Source organism: Periophthalmus magnuspinnatus, chromosome 11, assembly GCF_009829125.3.
Source record: "Periophthalmus magnuspinnatus isolate fPerMag1 chromosome 11, fPerMag1.2.pri, whole genome shotgun sequence".
Lineage (NCBI taxonomy): Eukaryota > Metazoa > Chordata > Actinopteri > Gobiiformes > Gobiidae > Periophthalmus > Periophthalmus magnuspinnatus.
The window spans coordinates 28,506,370-28,520,468 of NC_047136.2; the positions used below are offsets into that span (position 1 = coordinate 28,506,370).

The 14,099-nt window shown below is 43.6% G+C and overlaps 1 protein-coding gene across 6 annotated transcripts in view; it reads right to left on the reverse strand.

Moving 5' to 3' along the window:
• Positions 1–14,099, reverse strand: part of LOC117378356 (GON-4-like protein) — a 30,854-nt gene that overhangs the window by 11,665 nt on the left and 5,090 nt on the right. For 5 of the 6 annotated variants that reach the window (XR_008648879.1, XR_008648878.1, XM_055225162.1 and 2 more), the window contains exons 3-13: positions 11,388–11,554; positions 11,164–11,238; positions 11,048–11,098; positions 9,793–9,846; positions 8,875–8,970; positions 8,634–8,726; positions 7,135–7,350; positions 6,015–6,216; positions 5,193–5,294; positions 4,525–4,565; positions 2,954–3,042 (exon numbers count right to left, since the gene is read on the reverse strand). Coding sequence is in view for 4 of the 6 variants with exons in the window: in XM_055225162.1 (XP_055081137.1) it covers positions 2,954–3,042; positions 4,525–4,565; positions 5,193–5,294; positions 6,015–6,216; positions 7,135–7,350; positions 8,634–8,726; positions 8,875–8,970; positions 9,793–9,846; positions 11,048–11,098; positions 11,164–11,238; positions 11,388–11,554 (1,186 nt within the window). In the remaining 2 variants the exon portion in view is untranslated. The remainder of the gene's footprint in view (positions 1–2,953; positions 3,043–4,524; positions 4,566–5,192; positions 5,295–6,014; positions 6,217–7,134; positions 7,351–8,633; positions 8,727–8,874; positions 8,971–9,792; positions 9,847–11,047; positions 11,099–11,163; positions 11,239–11,387; positions 11,555–14,099) is intronic. The other variant, XM_055225164.1, reaches the window with a different exon arrangement.

Here is a 14,099-nt window from a genome sequence, read left to right on the forward strand (position 1 = left end):
GTTTGAGGACGTTTGTGGAAATTTGTGTTTTGCCCCTACGTACACTTTCAGTAAGAATTCCATGTAAAGTTTTATAAATGAGACCTCATACCTGTAGTATTAGTAGTATTAGTATAAGCCAGGGATGGGCAAAGGTTTTGACACAAGGACCACAATGGGTTCTAAAATTTGACAGAGGGGCCGGGCCAGGATATATACAGACATGGACAAAATTGTTGCTACCCTTCAGTTAATGAAAGAAAAACTAACAATGGTCACAGACATAACTTGAATCTGACAAAATTAATAATAAATAAAAAGTCTATGAAATTTAAACAATGAAAGTCAGACATTGCTTTTCAAGAATGCTTCAGAATTACTTACTAAAATAAACTCATGAAACAGGCCTGGACAAAAACGATGGTGCCCTTAGGTTTGAAGGCTGTCTTTCCCAGATGCCATGTTTCAGCTCCTTCCAAAGATGCTCAATAGGATTTAAGTCAGGGCTCATAGAAGGTCACTTTAGAATAGTCAAATGTTTTCCTCTTAGCCATTCTTAGGTGTTTTTAGCTGTGTGTTTTGGGTCATTGTCCTGTTGCAAGACCCAAGACCCATGACTGAGGCCAAGCTTTCTGACACTGGCCAGCACATTTCTTTCTAGAATCCCTTGATCGTCTTGAGATTTCATTGTACCCTACACAGACACCCTGTGCCAGATGCAGCAAAGCAGCCCCAGAACATAACAGAGCCTCCTCCATGTTTCACAGTAGGGACAGTGTTCTTTTCTTGATATGCTTCATTTTTCCATCTGTGACCATAGAGCTGATGTGCCTTGGCAAAATGTTCCATTTTTGTCTCATCTGTCCATAGGACATTCTCCCAGAAGCTTTGTGGTTTGTCAACATGTAGTTTAGCCAATTCCAATCTGTCTTTTTTATGATTTGTTTTCAACAATGGTGTCCTACTTGGTCGTCTCCCATTAAGTCCACTATGGCTCAAACAACGACGGATGGTGCAATCTGACACTGATATTTGTTGAGCTTGAAATTCACCTTTAACCTCTTTAGAAGTTTTTCTGGGCTCTTTTGTTACCATTCGTATTATCCGTCTCTTTGATTTGTCATCAATTTTCCTCCTGCGGCCACGTCCAGGGAGGTTGCCTACAGTCCCACGGATCTTACATTTCTGAATAATATGTGCAACTGTCGTCACAGGAACATCAAGCTGCTTGGAGATGGTCTTGTAGCCTTTACCTTTAACATGTTTGTCTATAATTTTCTTTTGAATCTCCTGAGGCAACTCTTTCCTTTGCTTCCTCTGGTCCATGTCGAGTGTGGTACACACCATGTCACCAAACAGCACAGTGACGACCTGTAGCCCTATATACAGGCTCACTGACTGATTACAAGATTGTAGACCCCTGTGATGCTAATTAATGGACACACCTTGGATTAACATGTCACTTTGGTCACGTTATTTTCAGTCTTTTCTTGGGGTACCATCATTTTTGTCCAGGCCTGTTTCATGAGTTTATTTTTTTAAGTAATTCTGTTGAAGCATGGTTGAAAAGCAATGTCTGACTTTCATTGGTTAAATTTCATAGATTTTTTATTTATTATTAGTTTTATCAGATTCAAGTTATTTCTGTGACCATTGTGAGTTTTTCTTTCATTAACTGAAGGTTACCAACAATTTTGTCCACGTTTGTATATATGCATATATCACATTAGAAATTTGGCCTATAACATGTAGCAAAGAATGAATATGCAAGGCTCATTGTACAAATTGTTTTCCAAATGCATTAATTAAATTTGTAAATTGGCTGCCAACCTCTGAACCGTATCCGCCCGTTCCTGCGTTGACTGCTATGAAGCATGCAAACTACGCGAGCAAGCAAAGTGACAGCTGATACTGTACTCTTTGAAAACCGCAATAGTTTCTTGGTATATTAGGCATACATCCTTTGATCGGACTTCAGTAAAAAAATATTTTGTTGTCCACTTCATATTAAACACTCAACGCTCACTATCCACTTTTCTTTTATAAGCTCATTTTTGCAGAAGGGCTGATAAGAGAATAAGAGAGTAATACATGTGAAGGTTGATGTAGCTGAAGTGCTCCATATTTTGGGGAAACATTGGCATTACAGATTTACCCTTACCTATTTTAATATTGTTTAATATAATTGGCTCCGATAACTGCATGGACCCAGTAGCAGCATGCACGACCTTTCTCTCATGAACAATCATCATTAAGATGGTAAAAAAACAGACATAAACTGAAAATAATAGTTTCTCACCAGACTCTGACTTGATCTTATGATTTACCGCCGGATTTCCACTGACGGCAACTTATATGTTGAGCTGATATGCTTCGCTAAACTGACGTAGCCAGCTGTTTCCTGTTTATCGTTGTACACTACTCCCGCCAAAATAAAAATATTACATTTGCAGTGTATAATGAAACTAGCACTAGCAAAACCCAATGTATTAAATGAAGATGGGTCAAAATACAGCGTAGAGGTGCAGATAAATTAAATAAATGCAAAACACTGATGTTATACTTGCTTTAGCCTCATCTCACAGCGTCACAAACTTGGAACACTAAATGTCTGCGATTTGCTGAGATCAGCCTTATGAGAGTACAAATCAGGTACGATGTAGATTTTATTTATTAATAATATTAGTTATGCTGAGGTGAGGTCAGTTGTTCACATAGCAGAGCCCTATCCCTGGACCTGGAGCTGGACCCGAAGCATGGAATCTGGAACTGGAGCTGCTGCTGGTCCTCCAAAGACTGCATGGGGGTGTGACAAGCACAGCCCCTGTGAGCCAGTCCCAAGTCTCACACGTTCCATACCCCTTTGGAAGTTAGTACCTCCAGTGGTCCGCTTTGGTGGTATGCAGTGGAAACACTCAGGGCCCACACCGCACCATCCCATACCACTCCTATGGAAACGAGACTTAAGTCTTACTGGGTGTGGGGTGCGGGGGTCTCAGTCGTCTCCTCCTCTTCCTCGTGTCCCTCTTCGTCCACGTCCTGAGAGGCCAGGTCTTCCTTCAGCTACGGGGCAAAGCAGGAGAAAGTATCTGGGTTACAGCGATCACTGGTGTAACAAATGCTCATAATGCCTGTATAATATAAACTACTCAAATCTGTTACTGCACTAATAATTATTATCAAAAACAGGCAGGAGGCCAGATTAAAACAGGCCACATGGTCCACAAAACGCTTAAGTCTGGATTGAAGGGGCCACTGTGTGATAACATCAGATGGGACAGAGATTTAACCCTTGTGTGTTCCTCTTAGAAGAGTTACATTGAAGTCCCTCTGGGATCAATTTGACCCCAATTTGTTTCTCTTATAACTCAGCCATAAAATAGCATATTTTTATAATCTATTTTTAGCCTGATTTCAGTCTAATGCACTGATACCACTTTAACCTTACATTTATATATTTAGTGCCAATAGGCCTTGATGTGAAAAAAGTGGACTTTCTGACTTTATAAGACTGTATAACACTGAAATTACAGGACAGTACTTGACAAAACATATCTGGTGAATTAGAAGGTGGGAGAGGTCTAGATTTAGTGTAGGTGCTGTTTTTAAAAAATGTGAGGTGTTTGAATGAGAGCAAAAAGTGATGTTGAATTTCCAATGACCCCAGCTGTTTTCTCATTCATTTCATTTCTGTGTTTGGTCTTTCAAACCAACTTCACTCAAACTTCAGACTGACAACTTTTATGAAAAATATATCTCATATGACCTCATCTACATGAATATTTACTGGATTTTGAGTCTTATAATGTCAGAAAATGAACTTGTTTCACATAATCAAGACCAGTGCATTAGTCTGAAGTGAGACTAAAAACAAAGCCCAAAATTGTTAAAATATGTTATTCTATGGCTGAGTAAGGAAGAAAAACTAATTGTGGTCAAATTGACCCCAGAGAAACTTCAATTTAGCTTCTTGATTTCAGTCAAAATATTTTTTTTTCCTCTAAAAATTACACACACAATTGAGCACATTTTTAAATTATTTGTAAAGTACAGTGATAGTTACAGAGAGTTAAAGGACATTTTGAGGGTCAAAAATGCACATTTTTACTAAAACAAGGTCTATTGTCAATTTTTTATTTTTAATAAAATTATTTTGGTATCAGTACATTAGCCTGAAGTCAGGTCAAAATTATATAAAAAATGTTATTTTATGAGTTATAAGAGAACCAAATTGGGGTCAAATTGACGCCAGAGGAATTTCAACGTAATGTTTTTTCATACAATCCTTATCATACAATCAAAAATTTTAAAATTTTCATTACTGATAAAAATCATCAAAATGATCAAGTGTCTCAATTTTCAACCCATTTGATAAAGAGAAGATAGAGTTCTGCTGTGACAAAGTTATTTTTGGGATCATAAATGACCCCAGGACAACCCATGGGTTAAAGTGTTCACTGTGTGATGTCATCAGGTGGTACACACATGATGAGCCTCCTGATGTAAACCTCTCCTGATGATGTTATATGTTATAGAAATACTGACCGTTTCAAAGAGCTCCTCCATCAGCTCGTTCACCTCCTTCTCTGAAATACATAGACAAAATAATAATCAGCACAGTGGAGTTATACTTAAAGCTTTACACAAGTGTCTCATCAGTGTGTGAAGGGAACAAACAATGCAACACAATATCGCTAACTTAGTAAAGTGACAGAGGTGAGGCCATCGGCCCCTCAACAACACTCACACACCACATACAGACTATAACAGTCAAGTGCCTTGCCTAAGGACACAATGACAGAACTTAGTCCGGGAATCAATCCTCTGACCTTCGGGCGGAGGCACCACTGCCCTAACCACCGAGCCAGTGGACAGTAAGTGGACAGCAGTTGGACAATAGTTGGAGAATAGGTGGACAGTAGGTGACAGTAAGTGGACAGTAAGTGGACAGTAGGTGGAGAGGAGGTGACAGTAGGAGGACAGTAGGTGGGCAATTAGCCGACAGTAGGTGACACTGGTGACAGTAGGTAACAGTAAGTGGACAGTAGGTTGGCGATTAGTGGACAGTAGGTGGACAGTAGGTGGACAGTTGGAGGACAGTTGGAGGACAGTTGGAGGACAGTTGGTGGGCAGTTGGGGGCAGCTGGTGGGGAACAGGTGACAGTTGGTGGACAGTAGGTGACAGTAGGTGGAAAGTAGGTGACAGTACTCACTGGTGATCCTCACAGCTCTGTCGTCTCTGTAATCCTCCAGGTCTGGCTCATCTGCGTCCGCCAAAAAATTATACTCTGGGTCGTCCTCATCGTCTGCCTCCTCTAAGAAGTACACACACACATATACATATATATATATACATACACACATACATACACACACACATACACACACCCCCACACCCCCCCCCCCCACCCCCCCCCCCCCACACACACACCCCCACACACACATTATATATATATATATATATATATATATATATATATATATATATATATATATATATATATACACACACACAATTAAACCAAATGCCCTCCCACAGATGCACATCCACACCAGGGTCGGGGTCATCTTCATCATCTGCCTCCTCTAAACATATACAAGTATAAAGGATTAACCCAAATGCCTTCACTCACACACACCAGGGTCAGATATGCATATACAGAGGTGTAGGTGTAGATCCACACACACAGAGCCACAAAGTTATACTTGGGGTTGTCTTCATCGTCTGCCTCCTCTGACCACACACAGACACACACATCTAACACAGATGCCCTCCCTCTGACCACACACACACACGTTTAACCCAGATGCCCTCCCCCTGCCCACACACACGTCTAAATCAGATGCCCTCCCTCTGACAACACATATGTCTAACCCAGATGCCCTCCCTCTGACAACACATACGTCTAACCCAGATGCCCTCCCTCTGGCCACACACACACACACACACGTTTAACCCAGATGCCCTCCCTCCACACACACAAAACACACACACACATCTATTCCAGATGCCAGATTCCTTCCCTGAATCTCACCTTCCACGTCGGAGGTCATGAGTCCTCGGAGCCAGTCGGTCCAGTCCCGGTCCTCCTCCTGGTCCTGGGAGGATCTGGTCTCGTTGAAGTCCGGTGCGAGTTCTCGGAGCTCCGCCTCAAGCTGTCCCAGAGGAACATCCGTGAGCGGCCTCTTGGACCGGGTCCTCCGTGCCATCAGGTCCAAAGAAGAATTCTGCAGAGGCTGAGAGAAAACTGGGTCAGAAGCAGGACTAATGTAGGTCTGAACCAGAACTAAAGCAGGACTAAAGCAGGACTAACAGGTCTAAACAATAATATTGAAACCAAACTATAAAATAGAATACCAAATAGAATACCAAAAGTATTCAAAATCTAAAAAATATGAGTTGCAATAAATAAATGACAGAACACAACAGTTAAGTACTTAGTTTGAGTCTATAATGAATCATAGAGGTCATAGAGGTTCATAATTCATCCTTCTACTGCTCAAATCTCATTATAATGCAGAAAATTAGCAAAATAAATGTCCAATTAGTACAAAGAAAATGTACCCACAATAAATACTGACTCCCAAAGATTATTGTTCCATCTGTCATGTATTGATGTAAAGATAAGTCGATATAGTATTTATTGTGACAGGCCTAATCTGAACCAACACTAAAGCAGGACTAAAGCAGGTCTAAACCAGGTCTAAACCAGGTCTAAACCAGGTCTAAACCAGGTCTAAACCAGGTCTAAACCAGGTCTAAACCAGGTCTAAACCAGGTCTGAACCAGGTCTGAACCAGGTCTGAACCAGGTCTAAACCAGGTCTGAACCAGGACCAAACCAGGGGTCTAAACCAGGACCGAACCACGGGCCTAAACCATGGTCTGAACTCAGGGCTAAACCAGGACTAAACCAGGGTCTGATCCAGTACTAACCCGGGACTAACCCGGGACTAAACCGGGACTGAACCGGGACTGAACCGGGACTGAACCGGGACTGAACCGGGATCTGAACCAGGATCTGAACCAGGATCTGAACCAGGATTGAATCCATTCGTTAGAACCTAGTCTAAATCCGGTCGCTAGTACCTGGTAGAACTGCTCACAGAGGCTGTACTAGGTTTAAACTTGGTGTAAACCTGGTCTAGGTCTCACCTGGTAGGACTGTCCACAGACACTCAACTCCTCTTCGACAGCATGGAGTTTCTCGAGGAACGTGCTGTCACTCACACTCCTCCTGTCAATCAAAGGGCAAGGGAGCGGAGCCCTGGGGCTGTCACTCAAACACTGTATGGGCATGACTTTTGGTGGAGGGGGTGGGCCCATGGGCACAGGCTCGGTCCTCAGACGGTGAGAGAGGCTTCGAGATGTCTGAAGATGACATGAATATAAACTGTACAGTGTGTTATAATGAGTGTAATAATGCAGAGTGTGAAACAGCATCAGCATAAAAATGTGAGCGAATCGGGAGTTTTAATACTTAAAAACACTTTATGCTTCATAACCTCACATATTTATCTGTGGTAAATACATATGTCCTCTGTGTGTTCACTGTGAGCAGCAGGGAAAACAGCAGGTATTTGGACTTGGGATGAAATGATCTATCTTTTTCATTTCCGATTTAAATTTTGATACTATGGCTTTAAAACTATTGTGCTGCTCCATAATTATAGTCTATGACACCCATAGATCATTATGCTATAATTTGGACATTTTAAATAATAATATTTACCTAAAATGAAAAAAGTCAGCTGTATTCCTTGTTAGAAAACTGTGTTGCCCATTGGTGCCCAATGGTGTGTAAGGGGAGGTGATGTCGCCACAACAAAGCGCAGCATGCCATCAACTCCTCCAATAAATAGTTGCACATCACACTAGAGAGCAACAGATTTTTTTTCATTTGTACCAAAATGACTATGCAACGCAGCTGAATCATATGTGTATCACCACTTAATAAAGTAACATTTGAAAAAGGAAGTGCGTATGTCACAGTGGGTGTGTACTGGCGGCGGTAAAAATGGAGGTAGATCGGAGCAATGACATCTTGAAAATAAGCCATTAAAGTTACTCAAACATGCACAAATCGCTCCAAATACAACTTCTGGTAAGTAAATGGTGAGGGGAAACAACTTTAGCATGGTTAAAAGCTCTGAAAAGTCAGTTTTGCAGAATGCAAAATATCTGATATGCAAAAATAAGACCAAATTGATCCAAATGTGTTATGTAGATGATATTTTCCTACAAGTAATGACAAAACAATTTAAAAATAAAAATTCTAACATTTTAAGACTTTATGGGCCAACTACAACCTAATTAAATTGATTTATATCAGCTGAACTAGTATTTGGAATACCCGATCCGGCAATATTTTTCTGGATCAGCGCTGATAGCTGGTGCATCGGTGCATCACTAATTGGGACGAGGACTTCAAAATCAAACTCTATCTCAGTGGGGAAAAAATGCTGACATTTCAATAAAGAACAAAAAAGAGAAACACATTTGGGGAGTTTGTGTTTTGGAAAAATGACAAAGTGACATTTTTTTTGAAAGTCTACAGTCAGGACTGTGTCTGCAGCAGAACCTGTCCGCAGCCCCTGCACTTGCTACAGAGCCTGCACTTGCTTCAGAGCCTGCACTCGCTACAGCCCGTGCACCTGCCGCACCTGCCAGGGACTATTGGACTCGTCTCGGACTCTACCGCCTTGTGGTGAAGATGCCGTGCTCTCCAGGTCACTCTCCTGAAACGTCTGAAACACAAAACAGAGATCACATATGAACTGCAAGGGCAAGAGCACAAGGGCAGCAGCAGGAATCACACTCACACAACAGAAATACACAGGTGTAAAGCCAAGAGCATGAGGGCAGTTTGTTTAAAAAAAGTAAAGTTTATCTCACGTCTTCAGCTGTCTCATCCTCCTCATCTTCATCAGGTCGGTACTCTTCATCTGAGGAGTCTTCATCAGCCAGGGCCATGTCCACGAACTGAGGAGGCTAGGAAACAAGGAGACAAGGAGATAAGAAGAGAAGCCATGTCCACAAACTGAGGCTAGAAGGAAACTTGGCAAGGAGGAGATAGGTCCATGAATTGAGGAGGCGAGGAAACAAGGAGAGCAGACAAGCAGACAAGGAGACAAGGAGACAAGGAGGCAAGGAGATAAGTCAAGTCAAATGTATTTATAAAGCACATTTAAAAACAACCACAGCTGCTCAAAGTGCTGTAGACAGGCAATATTAAGTGTAAACAAAACCTGCGAAAACATGATAAAACAACAATACAAGTATCTTGCTCAGCTTGTGTTGAAAACAATGCAAACCAAGTTTTCAAGAAAGATTTAAAAATATTTAAGGTTTGGGCGGAGGAGGAGAAGAGGCGAGAGGAGGTTAGGAGTTGAGGAGGCGAAGAGGAGAGGAGAGATTAAGAGGTCAGGAGGAAAGATGGAAAAGAGCAAGGAGGTGAAGAAACAGAGGTTAAGAGGTGAAGAAGAAAGAAGGAAATGAGGTGAAGAGAAGAGGAGAGGAGGTCAGGAGGAGAGAGGAGGTGAAGAGGTGAAGAAGCAGAGGATAGGAGGAAAGGTGGGGTGAGAGGAGCAGAGAGGAGGTGAAGAGGAGGAGAAAGTGGACGGAGAAAGAAGGTTAGGAGATGAAGAGATGAAGGAAAGGAGCGAGGAGGTGAAGACTAAAGAAGGAAAGAAGAGAAGAGGTGAAGAGGAGAGAAAGAGAGGTGAAAAGAGGAGAGAGGATGTGAAGAGGAGGAAAAATCGGAGGAGAGACAGGAGGAGAGGAGCGGTTGCATTCAGACTAATGAGGTCGTACCTTGTTGGCGTTGTTTGATTTCTTTATCGGAGACAGATTCCAGGCTGGGATCACCTGACACAGAACAGCCAATCAGAGAAGACAATATAAACACCCGCCAATCAGAGGCTAATTGTCCTTTCAGGCATTAGTCATGAAAGTATAATCAGCTCTGAAGATGAAGTAAGTAAAGACTGTGTTGTGTTGTTTTGCAGTAGCCTGTGCTCATTTGTGAAAATTCTCCCATCTTCTACATTTCCACAATATGGGTGAGCATCTCCCACCTGCGTGACATCAGAAACGTGCATCGCATGGCCATTTCTGACCAATTAGAGCGATGTCAGATTGGAGCTAGAGCAGACTCAGAGCAAGACTAGGTTAAATCTTACAATGTTAACTTTTAGATGCATTGAGAATTTAAACATTTTTAAAAGTTCATGTTCAAGTTGTGAAAATAGAGATGAATCCCTACAAAATCCAACCTTTGTGAAAACTGTTGATGCCGCATCAGCCAAACAAGGGCAGTTTGAATTACCAAAAAATGCATTGGGCCCAAGCTCCTGAGAGTTGCAGTACCTATGCAACTACCACTAGTCGATCTGACCCTGGAACAGAGGGGGAGTCTCTTGTCCAGTTCTTAATATAGATCCATGGTTAGTTCATTTGACAGTGCAGGCTCCGAGGTCAAGGCTGGGACAATAAACAATAATAGAGATTATCAATATAAAAAGTTAGCAGATGCGAGTAACATAGCAACCAAAGAGCCAATCCGAAGAGCGGTTGTTGAAGGTAACGTCCCTTCCCACCTGCACTGCTGGTTTGGCAGGGGGTGTCTGTTATTAATGTTCATATCTTAATTTAGGGACAAAATAATGAAATAAAAACCCCAGAATCATGTAGAATGAGTTAAAACCTTAAGGTTAGAATGGCGAGGCTGACAGCAGCAATTACAGAGAAAATTACCATGATCTTTCAATTGAAGTGAATTGGAACCAGGGTCGATGGCGCTGAAGCGTGCCCACATTCACTTGTTTGGAACACAGTGGCTAACAGGATATGACTCAAGATATATACAGGATATGATCTTCACACAGCAGTGGTGCCACGTGAATTCTGGCAAAAGGTTTTGTCCCAAGTTTCTGAGCTGTTTTTCGGACTTGTGCTGCATTGATGTGCATTTTTCACCACATGAACGCAGCATTATTCATAATATTTACGTTTTTAGCCCTCTAACCTCGTACTCACCACGCCCTTTGATCTCTGACCCTGTACTCACCACACCACGCTCCACCACCTCCTTCAGCTTCGATCGTGTCATCTTCAGTTCCTGAAACAGTCACATGATCAGCTCCACGCTCTGATTGGATCTCACCTCATGATGTCACCACTCACAAAAGGAGGCGGGGCTTCTGTGTCATTGATCGCTGCCTTCATCATAGCCACCACATGTTCGTTTGTGATTACCTCCTGCAACAAAAGACCTGGTTCAGTCCCCAGTTCAGCCCCCGGTTCAGCCCCCGGTTCAGCCCCCGGTTCAGCCCCCGGTTCAGTCCCCGGTTCAGTCCCCGGTTCAGTCCCCGGTTCAGTCCCCGGTTCAGTCCTGCTATAGTTCTCACATGGAGGATGGTCTTGACGTTGGCAGCTGTAAGGTTGTGCTGTTTAGATTTGGTCTCCAGTGATTGGTCGAGCTGCCTGTCAATCTCAAGCTCACTCTCCAAAACCACGCCTCCTTCAGCTTCAGTTTGTTTCCTCCTCTTCTTTTTTGCCTTCACTCGACTCCCATCTGAAAAGAACTCAGGTTAGACAACACCTATACGTATAGGTATAGGTAAAATTAGCTCATTGGTCTCTGTGATGGTTTGGATATTGAGGATAAAGGCAGAGTGGAGAGAAGTGAGCTAACTGTCATAAGCCCAGAGAGGTGCAATGAAAAAACAAGTACCCAAGAGGTACAGCCAGGTGCCCATACCTGAAGCACTGGAAACTGCCAAACAAAGGCTCCAAGCCTTGGCCAGCAGTCTAAAGAGGTACACACGAAATAATGAAGCCAGACGAATAAACAGGCTGTTTGCAACACAACCGGCGAAAGTGTACCCTCAATGTCAGGGTAATAACACCAGAGCAGACCCACCAAGGCTGGAAACAAAACAGTATTGGAAAGGTATATGGGAGAAGGAGGCATCACATGACAGCGATGCACAGTGTCTGGTGACTCTGAGAGAAGACAACAGCAACCTTCCTGAACAGAATCCAGTCACCATCACAGTGGCACATCCAGGAAAGAGTCTCAGGCATGAAAAACTGGATCACACCAGGCCCTGACATGATCCACGCCTACTGGCTAAAGAAGCTCATTGCTCTCTATGAGGACCTGGCAGCACAAATGAACCAGCTGCTATTGGATGGGACTCACCCTGAATGGCTAACTGAAGGGCGTACAATACTAATCCAGAAGGATCCCTCAAAGGGTATTGTCCCATCCAACTATCGGCGAATAACCTGTCTCTCCAGAACATGAAAGCTCATGTCAGGCATCAGCGCGACTAAGATAAGTGGGCACATGGATCAATACATGAGAACAGCGCAGATCGGCATCGGCAAAGATACCAGGGGAGCCAAACATCAGCTCCTTGTAGACCGAACAGTCGCCTGAGAATGCAGAACCCGTAAGACCAACCTGTGTACTGCCTGGATTGATTACAAGAAAGCCTACGACTCAATGCCACACACATGGATCAGTGAAAGCCTGGAGCTGTACAACATCAACAGGACAAGAGCCTTCATTGCAAACTCAATGAGGTTGTGGAAAACCACCCTTGAGGCCAAAGGCAAGCTACTTGCACAAGTGACCATCAAATGTGGCATATACCAAGGAGACGCACTGTGTCCACTGCTGTTCTGCATAGGTCTGAATCCCCTCAGCCAAATCATCAGCAACACTGGCTATGGACACTATCTCAGGAATGGGACTACCATCAGTCACCTCCTCTACATGGATGACATCAAGCTGTATGCTAAGAATGAGCAAGACATTGACTCACTGATCCACACCACCAGGATTTACAGCACAGACATTGGAATGTCATTCGGGCTTGAGAAGTGTAGCCGGATGGTGACAAAGAGAGGGAAGGTAGTCCCCACAGAAGGGGTCTCCCTCCCAGAAGGGACAATAGCAGACATTGAGGACAGTTAAAAGCACCTTGTTCTCCCACAACTAAATGGCAACCTTGAAGAGGAAACAAGGAAAGCAGCCACGACCAAATACCTCTGACGAGTAAGGCAAGTCCTAAGGAGTCAACTCAATGGCAAGAACATGACCCAGGCAATAAACAGCCATGCCCTGCCAGTAATCAGATACCCAGCAGGAATCATAAGCTGGCCAAATGAAGAGATACAGACCACAGATGTTAAGACCCAAAAGTTCCTGACCATGCATGGCGGGTTCCATCCCAAATCCAGAACCCTGAGACTGTACGTGAGCTGAAAGGAAGGAGGCCGAGGACTAGAGAGCGTGAGAGCCACAGTCCAGGATGAAATATCCAAGATCCATATGTACATCAAGGACAAGGCCCCAACAGATGATGTGTTCAGCGAATGTTTGAAACAGTGGAGCGCAGAGGAAGAGGTGCTGGAGCAACCATCATGGAAGGACAAGCGTCTGCATGGGATGTACCACCGGGACATAACTGAAGTGGCTGATATCAAGAAATCCTACCAATGGCCTGAGAATGCTGGACTGAAGGACAGCACAGAGGCACTCATCCTGGCTGCACAGGAGCAGGCCTTAAGCACCAGAGCAATAGAGGCCCAGATCTACCACACCAGAGGTGTAGGCTGTGCAAAGAGGCCCCTGAGACAATCCAGCACATAACTGCAGGGTGTAAGATGCTGGCAGGGAAAGCATGCATGGAGCGGCATAACCAAGTGGCAGGCATAGTGTACAGAAACATCTGTGCAGAGTACGGACTGGAAACCCCAAGATCAAAGTGGGAAACACCTCCAAAGGTAGTGGAGAATGATCGAGCCAAGATCCTGTGGGACTTCCAGATACAGACTGACAGAATGGTGATGGCGAACCAACCGGACATTGTGGTGGTGGATAAACAACAGAGTAAAGCCGTTGTGGTGGACGTTGCAGAAACAAGTGATGGGAACATCAGGAAAAAGGAACATGAGAAACTAGAGAAACACCAGGGGCTCAAAGAAGAGCTGGAGAAGGCGTGGCAGGTGAAGGTATCAGTGGTGCTCGTGGTCATCGGAGCACTTGGGGCAGTGACCCCCAAACTGGAGGAGTGGCTACAGCAGATCCCAGGAAAAACATCAGACAT